The sequence below is a fragment of the Saccopteryx bilineata genome, chromosome X (genome assembly GCF_036850765.1).
Source record: "Saccopteryx bilineata isolate mSacBil1 chromosome X, mSacBil1_pri_phased_curated, whole genome shotgun sequence".
NCBI classification, from domain to species: domain Eukaryota; kingdom Metazoa; phylum Chordata; class Mammalia; order Chiroptera; family Emballonuridae; genus Saccopteryx; species Saccopteryx bilineata.
Genome location: NC_089502.1, coordinates 78,842,826 through 78,869,495, shown reverse-complemented (window position 1 = coordinate 78,869,495; position 26,670 = coordinate 78,842,826). Strand labels below are relative to the sequence as shown.

The 26,670-nt window shown below is 40.8% G+C and overlaps 1 protein-coding gene across 5 annotated transcripts in view; it reads left to right on the top strand.

Moving 5' to 3' along the window:
• The window catches only part of PHKA1 (phosphorylase kinase regulatory subunit alpha 1), a 150,613-nt gene that overhangs the window by 29,891 nt on the left and 94,052 nt on the right, over window positions 1–26,670 (top strand). For all 5 annotated transcript variants that reach the window (XM_066248707.1, XM_066248709.1, XM_066248708.1 and 2 more), the window contains 3 exons: window positions 569–649; window positions 21,383–21,481; window positions 22,372–22,518. In XM_066248707.1, coding sequence (XP_066104804.1) covers window positions 569–649; window positions 21,383–21,481; window positions 22,372–22,518 — 327 coding nt within the window. The remainder of the gene's footprint in view (window positions 1–568; window positions 650–21,382; window positions 21,482–22,371; window positions 22,519–26,670) is intronic.

The following is a 26,670-nucleotide window of genomic DNA, read 5'->3' as shown; positions in this document are numbered from 1 at the left end:
CTTTTTATACCTACTGCCCACTTTTGTATCTCTGTTAGTAGTAAAATTTTCTAACCACCCACCTGTTCCACAGTAATGGTGATTTATAAAGTAGGGAAGTAACTTTATAAAAGCATATAATAATAAATACTTCCCAAGTACTTTATGTCAGATTTTTGCTAAGTTTGGCAGAATAAATCTTTATAAAACAACTTACTATAGTTAACTCTATATTTTTATTTATACTTTGGTTGCATCACTAGTGAGCAACCATGAAAGCTGGAATGCCCACTAGTGGGCAGTAGGTACCAGGTTGAATACCACTGCTAGATGATCTGAATTACAGTTCTTAGTACTGACCAACTGTCCAGGAGTCCTCCAACTTCTTGGAAGCCCCACTAAAATGTAAAGTTATCGGGAAAATAACTATGAGAGCAACACTACTCATTGGCATATCCTTAATAAGCATTGTAGGCACATGTAAGTATGGCAGACTTACTATTTTGTGTGGCTTTTATTCAAGATTGTGCATTTAGTAAGCATTTCGTAGTGATGGCTTGTTAATGGTATGTTGCTCATTTTATTTCAGGACTTTGGTATATGGGAACGTGGAGACAAGACCAACCAAGGGATCTCAGAATTGAATGCCAGTTCAGTTGGAATAGCTAAGGTAAGTTTTCTTGCTTTGTTTGTCTAAGGTATGAGGCAAGGAAATTTGGTTCACCTCTGCCATAGATAAATGGACCATCATTAAATTAATTGTTCTTTTAAACCATAGGCAAAATTTGTTTTCTCCCACAGAACGATGAACATGTAGGTGAAGCTGCTTTTGTAACTCCAGATTTATATATCCAAACTGGTTTTGTAGCATATCTCTACTTACATATACCACAAAGACCTCAAAAAAAGATATCTCAAACTTAACTTATCATCTCTACCATTACAAAAACAAACAAAAAGAGGTTTTTGGTCCTATACAAAATTTGATAAGAGAAGCTTTTTCTGCATCTATTGATCTGATCATGTGATTTTAACCTTTATTTTGTTTATGTGATATATTACTTTCATTGATTTGTAAATATTGTCCCAACCTTGCATCACTGGACTAAGTCCCACTTGTATAATATTTTAAAAATATTTTTATTAAAAATTTTAATTTATTGTGTTAACATGGATTCAAGTGTCCCACTCAATATAACACCCTCATCACCCAACAACATGCCCCCCATTACACCCCCTTTGCCCCCTTCACCCTGATGCCCTTCCCTCCTTCCCTCTGGGATTTGCTATCCTGTCATTTGTATCTATTATAGTTGTTATGTATATACAGTTTCACTAATCCCTTCACCTTCTATGATCCTATCCCCTCATCCCCCTTCCTCTAACAGCTGTCCCTCTGCTCCCCATGACCTTACCTCTGCCTCTATTTTATTTCTCAGTTCACTTGGTTCATTAGATTCCACATATAAGTGACATCATATGATATTTGTCTTTCTCTACCTGGCTTATTTCACTTAGCATAATAATCTCCAGGTCCATCTATGCCATTGAAAAAGGTAAGATTTCCTTCTTTTTCACTGCTGCATAGTATTCCATTGGGCAACTGTACCACATCTTTTTTAATCCACTTGTTCACTGATGAATACTTGTGCTGTTTCCAGATCTTAGCCATTATAAACAAAGTTGCAATAAACATGAAGGTGCATATGTTCTTTTGAATTAGTGTTTTGGGTTTCTTAGGATATATTACTAAAGGTGGAATAGCTGGGTCAAAAGACAGTTTTATTTTTAATTTTTTGAGGAAACACCATACTGTTTTCCACAGTGGCTGCACGAGTCTGCATTCCTCCCAGCAGTGCAGGAAAGTTCCCTTTTCTCTACACCCTCACCTGCATTTGTTGTTTGTTGATTTGTTAATGAGAACCATTTTGACAGGTGTGAGGTGGTATTTTATTGTGGTTTTAATTTGCATTTCTTTGATGATTAGTGTTGTTGAACATTTTTTCATATCTCTACTGGCTTACTGTATGTCCTCTTTGGAGAAGTGCCAGTTTTTAATTGGATTTTTTTACCTTCCTTGTCTTGAGTTTTAGAAGTTCTTTATAAATTTTGGTTATTAGCTTCTTATCAGTTGTATTGGTGAATATGTTCTCCCATTGTATAGGTTGTCTTTTTATTTTGTTAATAGTGTCTTTTGCTGTGCAAAAGCTTTTTAGTTTGATATAGTCCCATATGTTTATTTTGTCCTTTATTTCACTTCCCCGTGGAGCTATATTGGCCAAAATATTGCTACAAGGGATATTGGAAAGTTTATTGTCTACATTTTCAACCAAGATTTTTATGATCTCATGACTTACATTTAATTCTTTTATCCATTTTGTGTTTATTTTTGTGAATGGTGTAAGTTGGTGGTCTAGTTTTATTTTTCTGCATGTACCTGTCCAATTTTCCCCAACATCATTAATTAAAAAGACTGTTTTTACTCCATTGTATTCTCTTACCTCCTTTGTCAAATATCACTTGACCCATAAAAGCATGGATTTATTTCAGGGTTCTCTGTTCTGTTCTATTGATCTGTATGCCTGTCCTTATGAAAATATTATGCTGTTTTGATTACAGTGGCCTTGTAGTATATAACTTTATATCAGGGAGTGTGTGATACCCCCCGCTTTGTTCTTCATTTTCAATATTGCTGAGGCTATTTGGTTCTTTTATGGCTCCATATAAATTTTTGGAATATTTGTTCTAGATATGTGAAGTATGCCACTGGTATTTTAATAGGAATTGCACTGAATCTATAGATTGCTTTGGGTAGTATAGACATTTTAATGATGTTAGCCTTCCTATCCATGAACATGGTACAAATATCGATCGACTTACAACCTATGCAACTTACGACCATTCGACTTTACGACCACAATTGCTAGCCATGACTGCTCCACGTCTGGCAGTGCAAGTGTTGCCCAGCTGAGCAAACGACAGTGCAGATCAGCTTCTGGCAGTACTACCATCTCTGCGTGCACCATTTCAACTGTTAGCCCAGACTCAGTACAGCAATTTGTATTTTGTGTCTTGGATATTTTTCATCAAACCCCTCCCAAGATGTCTACCAAGAGGAAATTGTCTTTGCAAATATTAAACCAGTTGTACTGGTAATACAGTGTTTTACTTAAACCTGACGAATATAAAAATAAGAAACAAAATGGTGTAGAGATGATACAAATGGCATAAAATGAACAAAGAAAATTATGATATATAACAATAATGAAAGAAAATTATGATAAAATATGACTTAAAGATTTTTATAATATCATTTCACAGTACTGTACATATAGCCTACTCAACTTATGACCAAATCGTGTTACGACCGGTCTGTTGGAACCAATCGTGGTCGTAAGTCAAGCACTAGCTGTATATGCTTCCATTTGTTTGTATCTTCCTTGATTTCTTTTTTTAGTGTCTTATAGTTTTCTGAGTACAAGTCTTTTACCCCCTTGGTAAAATTTATTCCTAGGTACATTATTTTTTGTTGTTGCAATAGTGAAGGTGATTGTTTCCTTAATTTCTATTGTAACAGTTTGTTGTTGGTGTATAAAAATGCCACTAAATTCTGAATATTAATTTTATATCCTGCAACCTGGCCAAATTCACTTATTATATCTAGTAGATTTTTGGCTGAGACTTTAGGGTTTTCTATGTACAGTATCATGTCATCAACAAATAATGACAGTTTTACTTCTTCTTTTCTAGTTTGAATACTTTTTATTTCTTCTTCTTATCTGATTACTGTGGGTAGGACTTTCAGAACTACGTTGAATAAGAGTGGGGAATGGGGGAACCCTTGCCTTGTTCCAGATCTTAAGGAGATTGCTTTTAATTTTTGCCTGTTGAGTATGATGTTGCATGTGGGTTTGTCATAGATGGCCTTAATTATGTTGAAGTATGTTTCCTGTATTACCACTTTACTGAGAATTTTTACCATAATTGGGTGTTGGATTTTATCAAATACTTTTTCTGCATCTATTGATATAATCATGTAATTTTTATCCTTTTGTTTATGTGATGAATCAAATTTATTGTTTTGAGAATAATGTACCAGCCATGCCTCCCTGGAATAAATCCCACTTGATAATGATGTATGATCTTTTTGATGTATTACTGGATTTGGTTTGCTAATATTTTGTTGAGAATTTTAGCATCTATGTTCATCACGGATACTAACCTATAGTTTTCTTTATTTTTGTGTCTTTACCTGGTTTTGAAATGAGGGTAATACTTGCCTCATAAAATGAACTTGGAAGTCTTCCCTCCTCTTGAACTTTTTGAAATAGCTTGAGAAGGATAGGTGTTAGTTCTTTTTTCAATAAAATTGAAAAAAATCACCTATGAAGCCATTTGGTCCAGGACTTTTGTTTTCTGGGAGTTTTTGATAAATGCTTCAATTTCATTTGTTGTAATTGATCTGTTTAGGTTTTCTGATTCTTCCAGATTCAGTTTGGAAGATTATATGTTTTTAGGAATTTATCCATTTCACCTAAGTTGTCGAATTTTTTGGCATATAGATTTTCATAGTATTTTCTTATAATCCCTTGTATTTCTGTGGTGTCTGTTGTTACTTCTTTACTTTCACTTATAATTTGACTTATTTGGGCCCTCTCCCTTTTATTCTTGATGAGTCTGGTTAAAGATTCATCAATCTTGTTTACCTTTTTAAAGAACCAGCATTTGGTTTATTTGATCTTTTGTATTGCTTTTTAGACTCTATCATTTATTTCTGCTCTGATCTTAATTATTTCCTTCATTCTACTTCCTCTGGGCTTTATTTGTTGTTCTTTTTTTAGTTCTTTTAGATGCAAGGTTAAGTTCTTTATTTGACCCTTTTTTTGCTTCTTGTGGTATGTATATAATGCTATGAACTTCCCTCTCAGGACTGCTTTCTCTGTGTCCCATAGATTTTGATTTGTTGTATGTTCATTTTCATTTGTTTCAAAGCAATTTTTTATTTCTTCCTTGATCTCATTGTTAACTCATTTGTTATTTAATAACATATTATTTAGTCTCCAAGTGTCTGCATGTTCTTCAGTTTTTCTATTGTACTTGATTTTTAGTTTCATGCCATTGTCATCAGAGATGCTTGATATGATTTCAGTGTTCTTAAATTTATTGAGACTTGGTTTTTGTCCTAACATGTAGTCTAGTCTAGAAAATGTACCATGAGCACTTGAAAAGAATATATATTCTGCTGCTTTGGAGTGAAAGTTTTTGAAGATACCAATTAAATAAGCAATTAAAGATAGCAATTGAACTAGTGTGTCATTTAAGGCCACTGTTTCTTTGTTAATTTTCTGTCTGGAGAATCTATTCATTGATGTTAGTGGGGTATTAAATTTTCCTATTATTATAATATTGCTACCTATCTCACCCTATGTCCATCAAAATCTGCTTTATGTATTTAAGTGCTCCTATATTAGGTGCATAAATATTTACAATGATTATATCTTCCTGTTGGATTGTTTCCTTTATCATTACATAATGGCTTTCTTTGTCCCTTATCATAGCCTTTGTTTTAAAGGCTATTTTGTCAGATATAAGTACTGCTACCTCAGCTTTTTTTTTCATTAATTTTGCATGAAATACTTTTTTCATCCCATCACTTTTAGTCATTGTGCACCTTTTGTTCTGAGGTGAGTCTCTTATAGAAAGCATATGTATGGGTCTTGTTTTCTCATCCATGCAGCTACCCTGTATCTTTTGATTGGAGCATTCAACCCATTTACATTTAAGGTTATTGTTGATATGTACTTCTTTATTGCCATTTTATTCTTTAAACCTACAATCCTCTTTTTCTTGATTTCTTTTTTTCTTTGCTCTTTTTATAGCAGGTCCCTTAACATTTCTTGCAGTACGGGTTTGGTTATAATAAATTCCTTGAGTCTTTTTTTGCCTGGGAAGCTCGTTATTTCTCTTTCAATTTTAAATGATAGCCCTGCTGGATTGAGTACAGCAGTTTTGGTTGTAGGTTTTTGTTTTGCATCACAGTATACTTTTTGCCAATCTCTTCAGCCTCAAGTGTTTCTGTTGTAAAGTTAGATGTCATCCTCATTGGTGCTCCTCTGTATATAATTAATGACTTTTCTCTTTCAGCTTTTAGTATTCTTTCTTTGTCTGTTAACTTTGTCATTTTAATTATGATGTGCCCTGGTGCAGGCCTCCTTGGGTTCCTCTTTAATGGGACTCTCTGTGCTTCTTGAACTTGTGTGACTTTTTTCATCAGTTTAGGAAAGTTTTTGGCTACAATTTTTTTTTTCATTTTTCTGAAGCTGGAAACAGGGAGAGACAGTCAGACAGACTCCCGCATGCGCCCGACCGGGATCCACCCAGCACGCCCACCAGGGGCGACGCTCTGCCCACCAGGGGGCGATGCTCTGCCCATCCTGGGCGTCGCCATGTTGCGACCAGAGCCACTTTAGCACCTGGGGCAGAGGCCAAGGAGCCATCCCCAGCGCCCGGGCCATCTTTGCTCCAATGGAGCCTTGGCTGCGGGAGGGGAAGAGAGAGATAGAGAGGAAAGCGTGGCGGAGGGGTGGAGAAGCAAATGGGCGCTTCTCCTGTGTGCCCTGGCCGGGAATCGAACCCGGGTCCTCCGCACGCTAGGCCGACGCTCTACCGCTGAGCCAACCAGCCAGGGCCTACAATTTCTTTAAACAAATTCTCTGTCCCTTGTTTGTTCTCTTCTTCTTTAGGAACCCCTATGATGTGGATGTTGTTTCTCTTCATGGTGTCATGAGGTCTCTTAGAGTTTCGTCTGTCTTTTTGAGCCCATTTTCTTTTTGCTGCTCTGCTTCTGTGCTTACGATAATCTTGTCCTCTGAATTGCTGATTTGATCCTCTGTTTCATCCAGCTTGCTGTTGATTCCTTCTAGTGTAGTCTTCATTTCTGTTACTGTGTTTGTCATTTCTGTCTAATTCTTTTTTATGATTTCAATGTCCTTTTTGATGCCAGCTATCTCTTTATTTAGGTGCTCATTATGTCCATCCACTGTTGCTCTAAGATCCTTGAGCATCCTAACAATCATTATTTTAAACTCTGTCTAGTAGTTTGGTTACTTCCATTTCATTTAGTTCTTTTCTGAAGATTTCTCTTGTTAATTCATTTGAGTCATATTTCTTTGTCTGCCCATTTTGTCTGTGTATTAGGTAGTACTGTCTGACTTTGAAATTTGTTGTGGTATCTTTATGAGGAAGATGGGCTCAGTGGTACTCTCCTGCAGGCTACCAGATTTCCTTGCTCTAGGAATGCTCCTTAAGAGTACTATTTATATTTAGCCTCCTGTTTTATGTGAGTACTAAATTCAGTTGTTTTGTTGTTGTTTTTTTGTGGGTGCTGTTATCTCTTCAAGCTGGCTTGTTCTAAGGGTACCTTGATCAGATGTATTAGACACTGTGCAGTATCTGTCCTGTTGAGTGTATTTATTTTCCACAGTGTCTGGTGACTGCTGGACTCCTCCTTTGGGCATGCTCATTGTGTAGCTAGCTGAATCTATTGTTGGTGCTGTCTGCCACCCACTACTGGTTGTGTTGGTTTGGGGACTTCTTGGGTTGACACCAGCCATTGTTTGTACCTGCCATGGGCTACCTATCTGGAGCTACTTCTCTGTTTGCTATTTGTGTCTGCATTTTCTGTGCATGGGTACTGTGGGAGAGGCCAACCTGTGTATAAGGATCAGCTTCCTCCTGCTTAGAGATGACAGAAGCTCCATAAAAGGTCCTAAGCTCTGTAAGATTTGCCTCTACTTTTCAGCTGCTTGTTGGTCAAATAAGTTTTTAAGTATGACATATATGTTTGCTCGCTTTGGCTGTGGGAGACAGGCTGTAAGCTGGCAAAGTCATTATAGCCTAAGGCAGGCTTCCCCAAACTACGGCCCGCCGCCACATGTGGCCCCCTGAGGCCATTTATCTGGCCCCCCACCACACTTCCAGAAGGGGCATCTCTTTCATTGGTGGTCAGTGAGAGGAGCACTGTATGTGGCGGGCCCTCCAATGGTCTGAGGGACAGTGAACTGGTCCCCTGTGTAAAAAGTTTGGGGACCCCTGGCCTAAGGCTTAGTTTTAAAACTAAGCTTTTCCCCACACCCTTGACTGTTGTATGATAGAGGGTGTTGCACTTTTATGAGGAATCCCATTTATGCCTCAGATAAGTGACTTTGTATCAGAGACTTCCTTATTTATAAATTGGATTAAAGGTTTTGATTTCTACACTGTAAGATGGGGTCAGACTGGAGGCTCATTCTCTCAGTTTCAGCTATCACCATTGTAGGGGCCTCCCTGATCCCTTGCCCTCCATGGGAAAACCAAGTTTTCTGCTTTTCCCTTGTCTTCTCTTGTGGCTTGCCTGTCTTGGTGAAACACCAATAAACAGAATGACCCACCATCCTCCAACTCCGCCATTTCTTTATCATGTTCCTGAATTCAATGAGAACCTGCATGTGAATGGCCACAATGGCAGAACCTAGCCTTACAACTGGCATAGTTTGCAACAGGATTCGGAGATTGGTATGGGGCCACCACCCTTGAGGGGTGGGGTAGAGGACTGGTTGCTGTTCTGGTTCCCCATGGCTGTCCCCTTAGGGGCCTTGGGCTGGGTGTTCTTTACTCAAGAGGAAACTAGGAGTTCTGTACGAGAAGCTGCCAAGCTTCAGTATGAATTGCAAATTGAATGGCAGAAAAGGCTGAAATTGGAGTGAGCACTGGAGAAGTAATTACAGGTTCATGAGTTGCAGTTTTCCCTGGAAGCTGAACGTTTGCACCAGCAGTTATAGGAGAAACAAGTGCAGATTCAAGAGCTCAAGTGTCAGCTTCTGGCCAAAAGCCAGGAACCAGAGGAGCCTAAATGGTCACCAAAGGAGCAGCAGCATCTGTGCCGGTGGATTGGCTTTGAGTCAGCAGGAGCAGGTGCTTGCAATTTCTCTTCTGAGGATGAGAAAGCTCAGGCTGAAGTTGCCATAAGCAGACTGAGAGCCCAACCAGTGGTCACCAAGAAGGTAAAACCCAGCAGCAAAGAGTCCCTCAGAAGCAGCCACAGCCTTCTGTCCAGGTAATGGAACACTCTGTGGTCTGGCCCTATACCCAGGCAGAGCTAATGGAATAGGGGGTACAATTTAGGCAGAAACCTATGAATACCTGGTAGCCTGGTTACTACAATTATGGGACATAGGAGTGGATGGCATCATGCTTTCTGAAACAGAGATGGAGAAGTTGGCCACCATTACCACACACTACTTGAGGCAGCATCTTCAGAACTGCCATGGCAACCCAGGAGACCATACCCTATTAGAATGGGTGATGGCTGTCATTTATATGATCTGGCAGAATGCTGGAGAATTGCCAGGGACAGTGAGTCGGTGGCAGTGCTACAGTGAGTTAGTAAAGTCCTTCGGGAACCAGGTATGAAGAATGCTGTTTTCAACCCTGGGTCCCGCGGGCCAGACAAGGAGGTGTTTACAACAAAAATGAGGGACTTTATCCTTGCTAGTGCCCTGTCAGCCCTTTTTGGGTCACTTGTGGCTATCTTGGGCCCCTATGTGGGGCAGCCCATCAATGCAGTTACACAGATGGTAGCAGATTTGGGAGAGCTGGAGGCTAATCAGGATCATAAAGCAGTGAAGGCTGCTGCCTATGTTCCCCCCCCCCCACAAAACTAACAAGGGAAACGGGCCTGCAAGGGTTACCCGAACACAGATGTGGGTAGATTTGATTACGGCTGGAGCAGATAAGGGGAAATTGGATGGCTAGTCTAATAAAATTCTTTTAGAGCTTTGGCGGCAGCTTAAACCAGAACAGATGTTCTAGCCACTGAGACGAAAAGCCCCAGCAGCTACCAATAAAACGTTTGGTGTGCAGGCAGCTCGGTTATAAGACTATATGATAGAGATGGCCGAGGGAGAGGAGAACTCCCAAGACCCATTGTACCAGTTTGAATAGGCAAAGGGCCAAGGGACCTGTCTAACAGGGATGGGCGGGGACCAGAGGCCACACGTGGAACTGGGTATCCACTGATCCTCTTCCAACATACAATGGGTATTGGCTTTGGTGGATACAGATGCAGAATGTTCCCTCCTCTGTGGGAACCCAAGGAGGTTTGCTGGGACCCCAGTGGCCATTGACAGTTATGGGGTTCAAACTGTTCAAGTGAAGCCAATAACTATTTCATTGGGGATAGGAAGACTGCCTCCTAAGCCATATAAGGTGTATGTACCTCCTATTCCTGAATATATTTTGGGGTAGATGTCTTGCAAGGATTGTGGTTGGAAACTACAGCCGGGGAGTTCTGGCTGTGGATCAGGGTTGTGAAGGCAGTGTTGCGGGAACACGCATCACATTCCCCTTTGCAATTACCCATTCCTCGGCCTGTGACTAACACCGAGCAGTACCGCCTGCCAGGTGGTTGTGAAGAAGTCACAGGGACAATCCTTGAACTAGAAAAGGTGAGGATCATCCGGCTAGCACACAGTCCTTAAAACTCCCCAGTATGGCCTGTGCACAAAGCAGATGGAACCTGGAGAGTGAGAGTAGATTACAGAAGCCACAGCCAGCATCACAGCCACCTGGCCCATGCAGGTTCACATTAGATTCGGACAGTTGGTAATGAAATAACGAAACCAAGAACTGGTGGGCCATTACTTTTAATCCTAGCTTGCACCTGGCAGGCAAGTAAAAACACACACTTGGCTCCAAAACCCACTCATTCAAAGTTTACAAAGCTACTGACCTATCCAAGTTTCCTAGAATCAAAAGTTTATAGCTCAGCAGCCTTATTCACCTCTGTTCCCCATCTCCTTCTCTCTGCACAAACTGGCTTCTCCTTCAACACTCCACCATCTTGGCTGCTTCTCCTGGCCTCCTCCACGTGGACTCTCTCTGCTCTCCTCTCTGCTCTCTCCTCTAATGCTAATCTCAGGACCTGAGAAAGAGCAAGTTCCCGGTCTGCCCCACTTTATAGTGCAGAAATCAAAACCTTTAATCTAATATACAAAATAGGAAAGTCTCTGATACAAAGTCCACCCCACATCAAAAAGGGTGGGAAAGGCTTAGTCCTAAAACCAAGCCCCAGGCTACAAGGATCCTGCCTTCCCACAGCCCGCCCCCAACACACATTAATATAATTATGCCCATTCCAAGCATAAGGACAACTAAACTCATCACCGGGGAGACAAGCTTCCACATGGGCAGCGTCATCTTTAAGAAAGTGAGCATAATATATTTTTATCTGCCCAACAATCCACCTCTATGCTCACTTTACTACCCACAATCTACACCACTGGTATCCCTGTGCAAGGAAATTAGGCACATTACACAAATTACAACATGACAAATCATACAATTTCAACAGTTACAAAGGTACATTTCACCAGTCTCTGAGCACTTTGCCAAAAGCACAAAATATCCTCAGCCTTCTTTCTAGCCGGTTGAAAAGCTTCTTGAGGCAGGGGAGTGCTTCCAGCAAAGCCGCCCCCTCAGCCCCAACAGAGTATTTCACATTGTCCAAAATCTGTAAGTACATCAATGAGCCAGTGCCCACTCCAGTTGTAGTCCAGGAAATCAGTCCACGCACATGGGGCATCAGCCACCCCCCTCATTCCTGCCTTCCTGGCAGGTCTTACACTGTCCCAAAGAGGAGCACGTGGCAATGGCAGTCAGCATTCCCATCTCTGCTCTGGAGAGCATGATGGTGTTCACCTCTATGTCCCCAAATCGCAGACCTACCAGGGACGTAGCAAGTATTCCTTGCTGCTCGGCTCTCATCTTCTGCAGACTGCGGATCTCAACTCCAGCCCGATTCTCCTCATCCTCCAAAGAGGAACTGAAAACACCAGCTACTGCTGCTGGTCTCGAGCCTTGGGCTGCCGCAGCCTTCTGCTCCACAGACCTTGCAGCACCAGACCCGGCCTCAGCCTCAGCCTCAGCTCCAGCCTCCTACCACTGCTGGCTCTCCACAATGTCCAGGGCAAGCTGCAACTCACGAACCTGTGATTCCTTCTCTAGCATCTGCTCCATTTCCAAACGAATCTTGTGAACCTGGTCAGCCTCCTTCTCCAGTGCTCGCTTCAGCTCCAGGGTTGACATCTCTTTCTCCCATGTTTGCTCCAGCTCCTTCCATTGCTTGGTTTGCAGGTCCTGTGCAGCCTCTTCCACAGAGCTTTCGGTTTCCTCATACATGGCTGTAAAAGTCAGCCAGCATATGGTCCCCAAAAGGACAGCCATGGGGAACCATAACAGCAGCCAGTCCTCTACTCCACCGCTTAAAGGTGGTAGTGGCTCCATACTCATCTGTATCGAATCCTGCCAGACTATGCCAAATGTCAAGCCAATATCCATGGCCACCATCACAGCCGCCTGGCCCATGCAGGTTCACGTTAGATTCGGACAGACGGTAATTAAACAACAGAGCCACGAACTGGTGGGCTATTACCTTTAATCCTAGCTTGCACCTGGCGGGCAAGTAACATACACTGGGCTCCAAAACCCACTCATTCAGGGTTCACAAAGCTACTGACTTATCTGAGTTTCCTAGAATCAAAGGTTTCTAGCTCACCAGACTTATTCGCCTCTGTTCCCCATCTCCTTCTCTCTGCACAAACTCTGCACAAACTGGCTTCTTCTTCAACACTCCTCCATCGTGGCTGCTTCTCCTCTCCTGCATGTGGCCTCTCTCTGCTCTCCTCTCTGCTCTCTCCTCTAATGCTAATCTCAGGAACTAAGAGAGAGCAAGCTCTAGGTGTGCCCCACTTTATAGTGCAGAAATCAAAACCTTTAATCCAATATACAAAATAGGGAAGTCTCTGATACAAAATCTACCCCACATCACAAAGGGTGGAAAAGGCTTAGTCCTAAAACCAAGCCCCAGGCTACAAGCATCCTGCCTGCCCACAGCCCACCCCCAACACACATTAATATAATTACGCCCATTCCAAGCATAAGGACAATCTCATCACCTGCGAGAGGAGCTTCCACATGGGCAGCGCCATCTTTAACAAAGGGAGCATAGCCTGACCTGTGGTGGCGCAATGGAATAAAGCATCAAACTGGAATGCTGAGGTTGCCAGTTCGAAACCCTGGGCTTGCCTGGTCAAGGCACATATGGGAGTTGATGCTTCCTCCTCCTCCTCCTCCTTTCTCTCTCTCTCTTGCTCTCTCTTTCTCTCTCTCTCTGTCTCTCGTTCTGTCTCTCTCTCTCTCTCTCCTCTCTAAAAATGGAATAAATAAAGTCTTTAACAAAAACAACAAGAAAAAACAAAGTGAGCATAATATATTTTATCTGCCCAACACCAATAAACAGAATGGCCCACCATCCTCCGACTCCGCCATTTCTTTACCGTCTTCCTGAATTCAGTGAGAACCTGCATGTGAATGGCTACAATGGTGGCCCCTGGCCTTACGCTGCTCTACCTCCTCTAGCAGCTGCCTGATCTTCCCACTGAGTCTTCTGCAAAATGACTGTGGTGTGCGCTCACACTGGCCTCCCTTCACCACCCTTCTACAATTTACAAGCTTGGTAGGTTAGAGAAGCTGAGGTTGGGAATAAAATGTCAGTGGGACCCACTACTTCAGGGGTCTCTTGGTTAGGAGCTCAGTATGGGGAATGTGGCTCCTACTCCACAGACACTGCTGGATACTCCACTTCTATTTCTCCCCAACAAGGTGAGCAGCAGGTTCAGAGTGAGTGGGTCTGACAGTCCCCTCTACAGAAGTTCTTTGAACTGGTGAGCCACTGGTCTCAGGGAGGAAGACTGAGAGAGTCCTCTCCTTGGGCTGACTGTGCTCCTGCAGAAAGTGACTAAGCCCCTTGACCTAGCCCAACAATAGGCTTTCAAGGACCCACACTTTAAATGCCCATGCTCCAAGCCTCTTTCCCTTCCCCCTGTGGAACCTAGCCCGGTAGGGCAAGATATTCAGCCCCCAGGCCTGCTAACTCTGAATCTCCATCCTGTCCAATGCATACAAGCCACTGTGCAGGTGCTGATCACAGGGAGTGGAACTTTTCTCAGCTGGGCCCAGTGTCTGATAAGCCCTCCCTTAGGACACACCATCAGCAAGGTTTGTTAGGTCCTGAACTGATGCTCTCCTCTCCTACTCACTGGATGTGCCAGCCCTGGACCTCCCTGGAGGAAACTTGGTACAGACCAGTGGGGGACACTAACCATAACTGGCTCTCAGCAACCTTCTTGGACCTACAAGTAAACCAGACTTTGTGGCTGCCTTTGCTGGGCCCAGTTGCACATGGAAATACGAAACTGCACTCCTAGGATGGCTTTTTACACACACTGGGCCTGAGGGAAGGTCCACAAAAGGCCAAGGTTCCCTGAGCCGCACCTCGTGCAGCCTCTGTCTGCTGGCTGTTTGTTGGGCTCCACTGAAATAAAACCTTTAGTAGAGTCTAGACTAGAACCAGGGGTAATTCAGGATTTAGGAAGGCTGTTGGGTGTGGCTCTCATCCCTCAGCCCCAGGTGTCAGTCTGTCCAGACTTTTTCCACAGATCTCAGTTGCACTAGAATCCTGGATCACAGTGAATGTGGCCTTTGAGACCCAGAGATGTGGTCTGCCCACAGTCTGGACAGTTTCTACTGGTTCTTTCATGAGGCAGAAGCACCAGTCATAGTCTTGGGAAAGTGTGAGGAAAATCTTCGGCTTCAATGCCAGAAAACTGAGTCACTGACACGCCCCCCTGCATCCTGGCTTACTTCTCAGAACAGCCCAGCCTTCTTAGGGTGGAGCAGGAGGGATTCCTGAGGGCAGGGCAGTTGCCCCCCCCCTCCATGCTGCAGGGAGGGGACTGACCAACCCAAAAGATGTATAATCTTTTTAACGTATTGCTGGATTCAGTTTGCTAATATTTTGTTGAGGATTTTTGTATTTATATTCATCAGGGAAATCGATGCATAATATTCTTTGTAATGTCTTTGTCTGGTTTTGGAATTAAGATAATGCTCATGAAATGAGCTTGGAAGGCTTCCTTCCTCTTGAATTTTTGGGAACAGTTTGAGAAGGATAGGTGTTATTTCTTCTTTGAATGTTTGGTAAAATTTGCCTGTGAAGGCATCAGGTCCAGGGCTTTTGTTTTCTGGGAGTTTTTTGATAACTGTTTCAATTTTATTTCTTGTAATCAGTCTCTTTTCAGATTCTTCTAGATTCAGTTTGGAAGATTGTATGTTTCTAAGAATTTATCCATTTTGACCAGGTTGTCCAATTTTTTTCATATAAATCATAGCATTTTCTTACAATTCTTTCATTTCTGTGATGTCAGTTGTTACATCTCTTTCACTTCTGTAAGCCAGTAGCCACGGCCACCATCACAGCCACCTGGCCAACACAGGTTCACATTTGATTTAGAGAGATGGTAATGAAACAACGGAGCCAAGAACTGGTGGGCTCCTTTAATCCTAGCTCTCACGCTGCAGACAAGAAATACACACAGTGGGAAAACACTTCCCTTTCCAGTCAGGGCTCCCAAAGCCACTGACTCATCCGAGTATTCCTAGAATCAAAGGTTTCTACCTCACCAGCCTTATTCACCTCTGTTTCCCAGCTCTTTCTCTCTGCACAAACTCAGCTCAAACTGATTTCTCCTTCAGCATTCTACCATCTTGGCTGCCTCTTTGATGCAATGCTAATTTCAGGAACCGAGAGAGGACGAGCCCCCAGTCTTCCCCATTTTATAGTGTAGAAATCAAAACCTTTAAACCAATATACAAATAAGAAAGTCTCTGATACAACGTCACTTATCTGAGGCTTAAATGGGATTCCTCATAAGAGTGCACCACCCCAAATCATGCAACAGTCAAGGGTGTGGGGAAAAGCTTAGTGTTGAGAAGATCTTAGTATTAAAAGAGTGGGAAAAGCTTAGTCTTAAAAACTAAGCCTTAGGCCAGCAGTAGTCAAACTTTTTATTCCTACCGCCCACTTTTGTATCTCTGTTAGTAGTAAAATTTTCTAACTGCCCACTGGTTCCACAGTAATGGTGATTTATAAAGTAAGGAAGTACCTTTACTTTATAAAATTTATAAAGCAGAGTTACAGCAAATTAAAGCATATAATAATTACTTACCAAGTACTTTATGTTGGATTTTTGCTAAGTTTGGCAGAATAAATCTTTATAAAACAACTTACTATAGTTAAATCTATCTTTTTATTTATACTTTGGTTGCTCTGCTATCACTCACCATGAAAGCTACAATGCCCACTAGTGGGCGGTAGGGACCAGATTGACTACCACTGCCTTAGGCTATAAGGAAGGACCTTGCCTGCTTACAGCTTGTTCCCCACACCCAATGCAAACTATAAGTGAGAAAACATATATCATATTTGCAAACTTATTTGACCCACAACTTCTAATTTTATTTATTTGGGTCCTCTGTTTTTTCTTTATGAGTGTGGTTAAAAGTTCATCAATCTTGCTTATCTTTTAAATAAACCAGATTTTAGTTGCAGTAACTTCTGTACTGTTTTTTTAGTCTCTATGTCATTTATTTCTGCTCTGGTTTTTATTATTTCCTTTTTTTCTACTTACTCTGGGCTTTTGTTTGTTTCTTTTTCTTTTCCTAGTTCTTTTAGTTGTAGTTCTTTCAAATTGGTTATTTGAGATTTTTTTGCTTCTTGAGCTATGCCTGTAATACATAATCTTCTCAGGACTGCTTTTGTTGTGTCCCATGGATTTTGAGTTGTTTCATGTTCATTTTCATTTGTTTCCAGATAACTTTTTATTTCTGTTGTCGGTTGTAAGGCCAGGAGCCGCCATCGTGGCCATTCACATGCAGGTTCCCATTGGATTCGGGCAGATGATAAAGAAATGGCGGAGTCAGAGGATGGGGGGCCATCCTATTTATTGGTGTCTCACCAAGACAGGTGTTGGTCAAATAAGTTTGTAAACATGATATATATGTTTGCTCGCTTGTGACTTATATTGGGTGTGGGGGACAGGCTATAAGCAGGCCAGGTTGTTGTAGCCTGAGGTTTGGTTTTGGGACTAAGCTTTTCCCCACACCCTTGACTGATTGTATGATCTGGGTGGTGCACTCTCATGAGGAATCCAATTATGCCTTGGATAAGTGACTTTGTGTCGGAGACTTCCTTGTTTGTATATTGGATTAAGGGATTTTGGTTTTCTACACTATAAAGTGGGACAGACCAGGAGCTCAGACACACAGTTCCTGCTATCATAATTGCAGGGGCTCCCCTTATCCCTTGCCCTTCATGGGAAGAGCTGGTTTTCTGCTTTTCCCTTGTCTTCTTTTGTGGTTTGCCTGTCTTGGTGAGACACCAATAAATAGGATGGCCCCCCATCCTCTGACTCCGCCATTTCTTTATCGTCTGCCCGAATCCAATGGGAACCTGCATGTGAATGGTCACGATGACGGCTCCTGGCCTTACAACAGGCAAACCACAAAAGAAGACAAGGGAAAAGCAGAAAACCAGCTCTTCCCATGAAGGGCAAGGGATCAGGGAAGCCCCTGCAATTGTGATAGCAGGAACTGTGTGTCCAAGCTCCTGGTCTGTCCCACTTTATAGTGTAGAAAACCAAAATCCCTTAATCCAATATACAAACAAGGAAGTCTCTGACACAAAGTCACTTATCCAAGGCATAATTGGATTCCTCATGAGAGTGCACCACCCAGATCATACAATCAGTCAAGGGTGTGGGGAAAAGCTTAGTCCCAAAACCAAACCTTAGGCTACAACGACCTGGCCTGCTTATAGCCTGTCCCCCACACCCAATATAAATCACAAGCGAGCAAACATATATATCATATTTACATCGGTCAAATAAGTTTGTAAATATGATATATATGTTTGCTCGCTTATAGTTTGCATTAGGTGTGGGAGACAGGCTGTAAGCTTAAGACTTAGTTTTTTTTTTTTTGTTATTGTTTTTTTTGTATTTTTCTGAAGTTGGAAACAGGGAGGCAGTCAGACAGACTCCCGCATGAACCTGACCAGGATCCACCTGGCACACCCACCAGGGGGCGATGATCTGCCCATCTGGGGCATCACTCTGTTGCATCCAGAGCCATTCTAGTGCCTGAGGCAGAGGCCACAGAGCCATCCCCAGCGCCAGGGCCGACTTTGCTCCAATGGAGCCTTGGCTGTGGGAGGGGAAGAGAGAGACTGAGAGGAAGGAGAGGGGGAGGGGTGGAGAAGCAGATGGACGCTTCTCCTGTGTGCCCTGGCCGGGAATCGAACCTGGGACTCCTGCACACCAGGCCGACGCTCTACCACTGAGCCAACTGGCCAGGGCCAAGGTTTAGTTTTAAGACTTAGGTCTTTCCCGCCCTTTTAAGGGAAAGATCTTTTCAAAACTAACCTTCTCCCTACACCCTTGACTGTTGCATGATGTGGGGTGGTGCACTCTTACTAGAAATCCCATTTGTGCCTCAGATAAGTGGTTTTGTACCAGAAACTTCCTTATTTGTATATTGGCTTAAAGGTTTTGATTTCTACAATATAAAATGGGACAGACCGGAGGCTTGCCCTCTCTTGGTTCTTGAAATTAGCATTGCAGAGCAGAAGCAGCCATGATGGTGAAGTGCTGAAGGAGAGGCCAGTTTGTGCAGAGAGAAGGAGATGGGGAACAGAAGTGAATAAGGCTGGTAAGGTAGAAACCTTTTATTCTAGGAATACTCAGATAAGTCAGTGGCTTTGGGAGCCCTGAATGGAAAGGTAAGTGTTTTCCCACTGTATGTATTTCTCGCTCACCGGGTGCGAGCTAGGATTAAATGTAATGGCCCACCAGTTCTTGGCTCCATTGTTTTATTACCATATGTCCGAATCAAACCTGAACCTGCACTGGCCAGGCAGCTGTGATGGTGGCCGTGGACACTGGCTTTACATCTCTCTTGATCTTATTGTTGACCCACTCATTGTTTAATAACATGCTATTTAGCCTCTGTGTGTTTGAATGTTTTTTACTTTTAAAATTATAGTGTATTTCTAGTTTCATACCATTGTGGTCAGAGAAGATGCTTGATAGGATTTCAGTGTTCCTGAATTTTCTTATGACTTTTATTTTGTGTCCTAACATGTGGTCTTTTTAAAAGAATTTTCCATGTGTACTGAATTAGAATGTATATTCTGCTGAATTGGAATGAAATATTCTTTAAATATCAATTAAATCGATCTGATCCCATTTGTTGTTTAAAGTTACTGTTGCCTTGTTAATTTTTTTTTGTCTGGAAGATCTATCCACTGATAACAGCGAGTTGTTAACATTCCATACTATGACTGTATTGCTGTTAATCTCTCCCTTAATGTCCACCAAGTTTTTCTTTATATATTCAAGTGCTTCTATGTTGGGTGCATATATGTTTACAGGGTTATATCCTCTTGTTGGATTGATCCTCTTTGTATTACATAGTATCCTTCTTTGTCTCTTGTTATGACCTAATTTTGAGGTTTGTTTTATCTGTCACAAGTGCAGCTAACCCAGCTTTTTTTTTATTATTGACGTGGAATATTTTTTCTATCCTTTCACTTTCAGTCTCTGTGTAACTTTTTTTCAGCATTGGGTGTCTTGTAGACATGTATGTGTCATTTTTTATTTTTCTTTTTTTTTGTAGTTTTCTGAAGCTGGAAATGGGGAGAGACTGTCAGACAGACTCCCGCATGCACCCGACCGAGATCCACCCGGCACGCCCATCAGGGGGCGACGCTCTGCCCACCAGGGGGCGATGCTCTGCCCCTCTGGGGCGTCGCTCTGTTGTTACCAGAGCCACTCCAGCACCTGGGGCAGAGGCCAAGGAGCCATCCCCAGCACCCGGGCCATCTTTGTTCCAATGGAGCCTCGGCTGCGGGAGGGGAAGAGAGAGACAGAGAGGAAGGAGAGGGGGAGGGGTGGAGAAGCAGAAGCAGGCAAGTGGCTGTGAGCAGAATTTACTGCTCTTTGCTTTGGAGTGAGATCCCTTCTGGGCTGTCAGCTTCACCCCCCCCCCCTGTTCCTGTAAGCAGGGGAGATTCAGGCGCTCTCTACCAGGTTTGTTGTGGCTTCTTCTTTGCTCTTTGGTTTTTGAGAGCTGTTCTTGTAGTCCAGATTTGGTTTTTCATGCTGATTGTTCATAAATTAGTTTATAATCCAGTTCAGTGGTGTGAGCTGGGAGTCTGTGCATTTGCCTACTCTGCTGCCATCTTCAGGTCTCCTATCTGTCTGATCCTATCCAGATCTTATCTTTAGGAATCCCATATGACCTGAGTCACCTTCTCTATACCAGAACCTTTGGGTGAGTGCCAATAGCAAACTCCTCTCCTTTGGCAATTTAGTAAAGAACCTGTAATTCCAGTAGACTCCCTCCTCTTTCCAGCCAACAGAGTCCCCACTGTTTTTTGATGCCAGGTACTTTGCAGCTTCTCTTCCTGGCCATGGTTCTGTGGTTTGGGGGTCATGGCATGGGTTTGGGAACTTTTGCAGCTGAGATATCCCTCCAGCTTCTCAACCACTGCACCTGAGTGTAAGAGCCAGCCCTCTCTACATCTCTGGCCTTCTTACCAGTCTCTGTATAGCTTCTTGTGTAAATCTGTGTTAAGCTGCCCTTCAGTTGGTCATTGAGGTTGATTGCTCAACAATTTATCTGTAAATCTGGTTTGGAATTGGCAGATGTGTATAGCCTCTACCTACTCCATAGCCATTTGGATTTCCTTGCCCCATTTTATTAATTTTGATGCTATTGTGAAGGATAGTTTTTAAAAATTCTTCAGATGTTTTGTTGTTAGTATACAGAAACACCACTGACTTCTGTATGCTGGTTTTATATCCTGCAAATGTACTGTATTTGTTGATTAGTGTTTTGTTTGAACCTTTAGGGTTTTGTATATATAAGATCATTCCACCTGTAAATAATTACAATTTTACTACCTTTACATTTTGGATGCGTTTTATTTCTTTGTCTTGCCTAACTGCTCTGGCCAGCACCTCTAGCACTATGTTGAACAAGAGTGGTGAGAATGGGCACACTTTTCTTGTCCCTAATCTTAAAGAAAAAGCTTTCAGTGTTTCACTGTTGAGTATAATGTTAGCTATGGATTTGTCATATATGGCCTTTATTATGTAAGGTATGTTCTTTCTATATTGAATTTTTGAGGATTCTTATCATGAAAAGATGGCTACAACCTTCATCCTCACTGTCTCTGGGACAATAAGGGAGGCAAAGAACAACTCAGAGGCCCCTCAAAATAAATAATATATTGTGTTTTATGTTCTGTTGACCATATTTTAAATGTTGTGTGCAGTGATATACTGAGGAGCACAGTATATATATATATATATATATAATTTTTATATATATACTTTAAATTATATATATATATATATATAATTTTTTTTAATGCTAAAATTGACCTCTCCTTGTTTGCTACTTACAGGCAGCCCTGGAAGCATTAGATGAACTGGATCTGTTTGGTGTGAAAGGTGGTCCCCAATCAGTTATTCATGTCCTTGCTGATGAAGTACAACATTGCCAAGTAAGATTATAATGGAGCACATTATAGAAAATTTTATTCTTAACTAGATTCAGATTTAGTATTACTTTAGAATAAGGTGACCTGATTGAGACTACATGTTCTTATTTATTACCATGTGCCAAAAATGTTTAATCTAACATCCTATACTGGGATAGACCTGATACAGCATTAGCTGAAACATACATTATCATCCTTTTCTGCCACTCAGGATTATAAAGGGATCCATCATAGTATGTGAGATTCTTTACTGTTGTCACATCAAATCTATGAATTATGTTCCTGAGTATGTCATTTTCTAAATATAGCAAGACAGCAAGAGGTGATCAATATTGAATGTTATTGATATTGGCTCTGAAGCATTCTCTTGTCCCAAGTTGGCTTGAGGGTTAAATGTTTGGACTTTAGACTGTTTAAATAGTAAAAATCTTCAGTTTTGTTTAAGATTACTCTGTATATTGAAAGATCAAGGTTCTTCTCATTGGCAAAATGATTTTTCTTCTTCAAACCCTGAACAGACACTCATAGTGTTATAGTGAATATAAAACTCATCTTCTAATTGTAAGAACACAAAATTTTTCATGGAAAAGATAAATATCAAGAATATATGAGCTCAGCCTTCTATTTCCTACTTCTCAGCAACTCCATTTTCTCTTATATTTATGCTTAAATAGTTGCTATTCTGTATCCACTGGCAACTGCTTAAGAGTCAGGATTAGAAAACATTGAGAGGAAGATCGAGATAAGGGGTAACATATAAATAGCTATTTTTAAAACCTTCATTATTGAATAATGTTTAGGTTTTTTTACATAAATCTTTTGAAGTAAAATCTGTTAGTTTTATAATCCTGAGTTATTCACTAATGTACCACATATGATTTTCTTTCTCTTAGTCTATCCTTAATTCAATACTTCCCCGGGCTTCAACATCTAAAGAGGTTGATGCTAGTCTACTTTCAGTTATTTCCTTCCCAGCATTTGCAGTAGAGGATAATCAATTGGTAGAAGTCACAAAACAGGAAATCATCACCAAACTTCAGGTATGTTTATATGTGCCTTTCTTTTCTTTAGGGCTGTTATTTTAAGGGAAAATTATTATCTTTTGTTGCCTTGAGTATGACCTGTGCTAGTGAGTTAACCAAGTGATCAGGGTTAATAGCACCAGTAATAAGGCATATTGACATCATGTAATCCTGATACCGTACAATGAAAAGTACAGAGCACCTGTGACATCTTTCTCAATAATGCATAACCTCAATCTAATCAGGAAAAAACATCAGACAAAAAGAAATTGAGAAACATTCTACAAAATGACTGACACACATTACAAAAGTGCCAAGGTGGCACTTTTTAAAAATTTAGACAATTAAATTTAACAGGGAGACATTATTGGTCAACCAGAGTACATAGATTTAGAGAAAACTTCTCCACATCATTGGACAGTCGATTATGTTGTATACCCGTCACCCAAAATCAAAAAATCAAATCATCCTCTGTAACCTTTTATTTATTTCTCTTTATGCTCCTCTTTCATCCCCACCCCCTTCCCTCTCCTCCCTTCCCCTCCCCCTGGTAACCACTGCACTCTTATCAATGTCCATGAGAAAGTGACCCTTTTTAAACATGGAAAGACTGAGGAACTGTCACAGATCAAAAGAGACTAAGGTGACATGACAATTAAACGCAGTGGGATCCTGGCCCCAGATGGGCGGAGTATCAACACGTAGTGGGCTTGCTAGGTGGATCCTGGTTGGGGCACATGCGGGAGTCTGTCTGTCTCTCTGCCTCTCACTGAATAAAAAATGTTCTATAATTTTGTAAGATAGTTAATATAAGGGGAAAGCAATTGAAGGCTATATTGAATCTGCACTGTTCTTGCAACTCTTCTTTAAGTCTCAAACTATCTCAAAAAATTTAAAATATCTTTTAAAAAAATGCCTTGGGTCTCTTATGAGCTGTGCAGGCAGAAATGCATAGATTAATAATTGGGCTATCACACATTTACCCTATGCTGGAAAGCCATGGAGAGAATAATATTAGAAACTTTTCTTTAGGGAATAGCCTGTAACTTAGCCCTCCCTTGAAATCACACTGCTGAAATCAGTTTCTGCTGCTGGGCTGTTATCAGGGTTTTGTTATTATTATTATTATTTTTATTTTCATTATTGTGTCTGTATTGGTGATAGGTAGGCACATATAGCTGTTGCAAGTGATGTATTTCTTCTTTTAATTTCACTTATATGTGGAATATAATGAACAAAATAAACAAGAAAGAAACAGATTTATAGATAAATTGAACAGACTGAAATCATACAATAGTTGTCTTTCTTGGACTGATTTATTTCTTACCATAATACTCTCCAGGTCTGTTCATGCTGTTACAAATGGTAATATTTAATTATTTTTTATGGCCACATAATATTCCATTTTGTAAATTTACCACAGCTCTTTTGTCCACTCATCTATTGGTGGGCACTTGGGTTACTTCCATGTCTTAGCTATTGTAAATAACACTGCAGTGAACACAAGGGTGCATATTTTTCTGAATTAGTGTTTTGAGTTTCTTTGGATATATTCAGAAGTGGAATCCCAAGGTCATGTGGAATACCACTTCTAATTTTTTGATGAACCTTCATATGTTTTTTGTTTGTTTGTTTGTTTTTATAGCGGCTGCACCAATCTGTATTCCTCCAGCAGTGCAGGACTGTTCCCTTTTCTCCACACCCTCACCAGCACTTGTTATGTGTCGATTTGTTAATGAGAGCCATTCTGACAGGTGGGAGGTGGTATCTCATTGTGGTTTTAATTTACATTTCTCTGATGATTAGTGATGTTGAGCATCTTTTCATGTCTATTGGCCATCTGTAAGTCCTTTGGAGAAGTGTCTATTCAGGTCCTTTGCCCATTATTCAATTGGATTGTTTGTCATTTTTCTGGTGTTGAGTCGTATGGTGTTGATCTTTATAAATTTTGGATATTAATCCCTTATCTGATATATCATTGGCAAATATATTCTCTCATTCAATGCATTGTTTTTTCATTTGGTTGATGGTTTCCTTTACTGTGCAAAAATTTTTTAGTTTCTTGTAGTCTCAGTTTATTTTTTCTTTTGTTTTTCTTGTCTGAGGAAATATATCAGAAAATATATTACTTAGAGAAGTGTCTGAGATTTTATGTTTTCTCCTAGGAGTTTTATGATTTTAAATCTTACATTTAAGTCTTGGCCCTGGCCGGTTGGCTCAGCGGTAGAGCGTCGGCCTGGCATGTGGGGGACCCGGGTTCGATTCTCGGTCAGGGCACACAGGAGAAGCGCCCATTTGCTTCTCCACCCCCCCTCCTTCCTCTTTGTCTCTCTCTCCTCCCCTCCCGCAGCCAAGGCTCCATTGGAGCAAAGATGGCCTGGGCACTGGGGATGGCTCCTTGGCCTCTGCCCCAGGCGCTAGAGTGGCTCTGGTCGCGGCAGAGCGATGCCCCGGAGGGGCAGAGCGTCGCCCCTGGTGGGCGTACCGGGTGGATCCCGGTTGAGCGCATGCGGGAGTCTGTCTGACTGTCTTTCCCCGTTTCCAGCTTCAGAAAAATACAAAAAAAAATATCTTACATTTAAGTCTTAAATCTATTTTGAGTTTATTCTAGTATATTGTGTAAGAAGGTAGTCTAGTTTTATTTTTTTCATGTATCTGTCCAATTTTCCTAACACAACTTATCAAATAGATTGTCTTTACCCCACTGTATGTTCTTGCCTCCTTTGTCAAACATTAATTTACCATATAGGTGTGGGGTTATTTCTGGGCTCTTTATTCTGTTTCCTTGATCTATATGTCTGTATTTATGCTAGTACCATGCTGTTTTGATTACTATAAACTTGTATAATTTGCTATCAGATAGTGTGATACCTCCAACTTTGTTCTTTTTCATCATTACAGTAGCTATTAGGGTCTTATGTTGTTCCATATAAATTTTTGGATTATTTGTTCTAGATCTGTGAAACACGCCATTGGTATTTTGATAAGAATTCATTGACTATGATTGCTTTAGGTAGTATGGACATTTTAACAATGTTAATTCTTCCTATCTGTGAGCTTCCATTTATTTGAATCTTCAATTTCTTTCTTCAAGGTCTTATAATTTTCCAAGTACTGGTCTTTTACATCCTTGGTTAAATTTATACCTATATATTTTTAAATGTACTTTTAAATGGGAATGTTTTGTTAGTTTCATTTTCTGATAATTCATTATTAGTGTATAAAAATACAATAGATTTCTGGATATTTATTTTGTATCCTGCTACTTTGCTGAATTAATTTATCTGTTCTAGTAGTTTTTTGGTGGAATCTTTAGGGTTTTCTATATACAGTATCATGTCATCTGGAAACAAGGTCAGTTTTACTTGTTCCTTTCCAATTTGGATGCCTTTTATTTTTTTTCTTCTTCTTGTCTGAATACTGTGGCTAGAATTCCCAGAATTATGTTGAATAAGTGATAGTAGACATCCCTATCTTGTTCCTGATCTCAAGGAAAACACTTGTAGTTTTTCCACATTGAGTATGATATTAAGTGTAGGTTGGTCATATATGGCCTTTATTATATTGAGTTATGTTTCCTCTATTCTCATTTTGCTGTTTTTATTATAAATAAATATCATATCATAAATTAGTGCTGGATTTTGTCAAATACCTTTTTGTTAATCTACTGCTCTGATCATGTGATTTTTATCCTTCATTTTGCTTATGTGGGGTATCAGGTTTATTGATTTGCAGATATTGTACCAATCTTGCATCCCTGGAATAAATCCCACTTGATCATCTTTTTCCTGTATTGTTGGACTTGGTTTGCTAATATTTTGTTGAGAATTTTAGCATCTATGTTCATTAGGGATACTGGCTTATAATTTTCTTTCTTTTTAGTGTCTTTTCTGTTTTTGGAATTAGGATAATGCTGACCTCATAAAATGAGCTCAAAAGTCTTCCTTCCTCTTTAACTTTTTGCAATAGTTTGAGAAGAATAGTTGTTAGTTCCTCACTGAACATTTCGTAAAATACACTAGTGAATCCATCTAGTACAGGACTTTTTTTGTTGGGAGTTTTTGATTACTGCTTCAATTTTATTAGTTGTAATTGGTTTGTTCAGATTATCTGTTTCCTAATTTAGTTTTGGTAGATTTTATGTTTCTAAGAATTTATTCAAGATTTTCC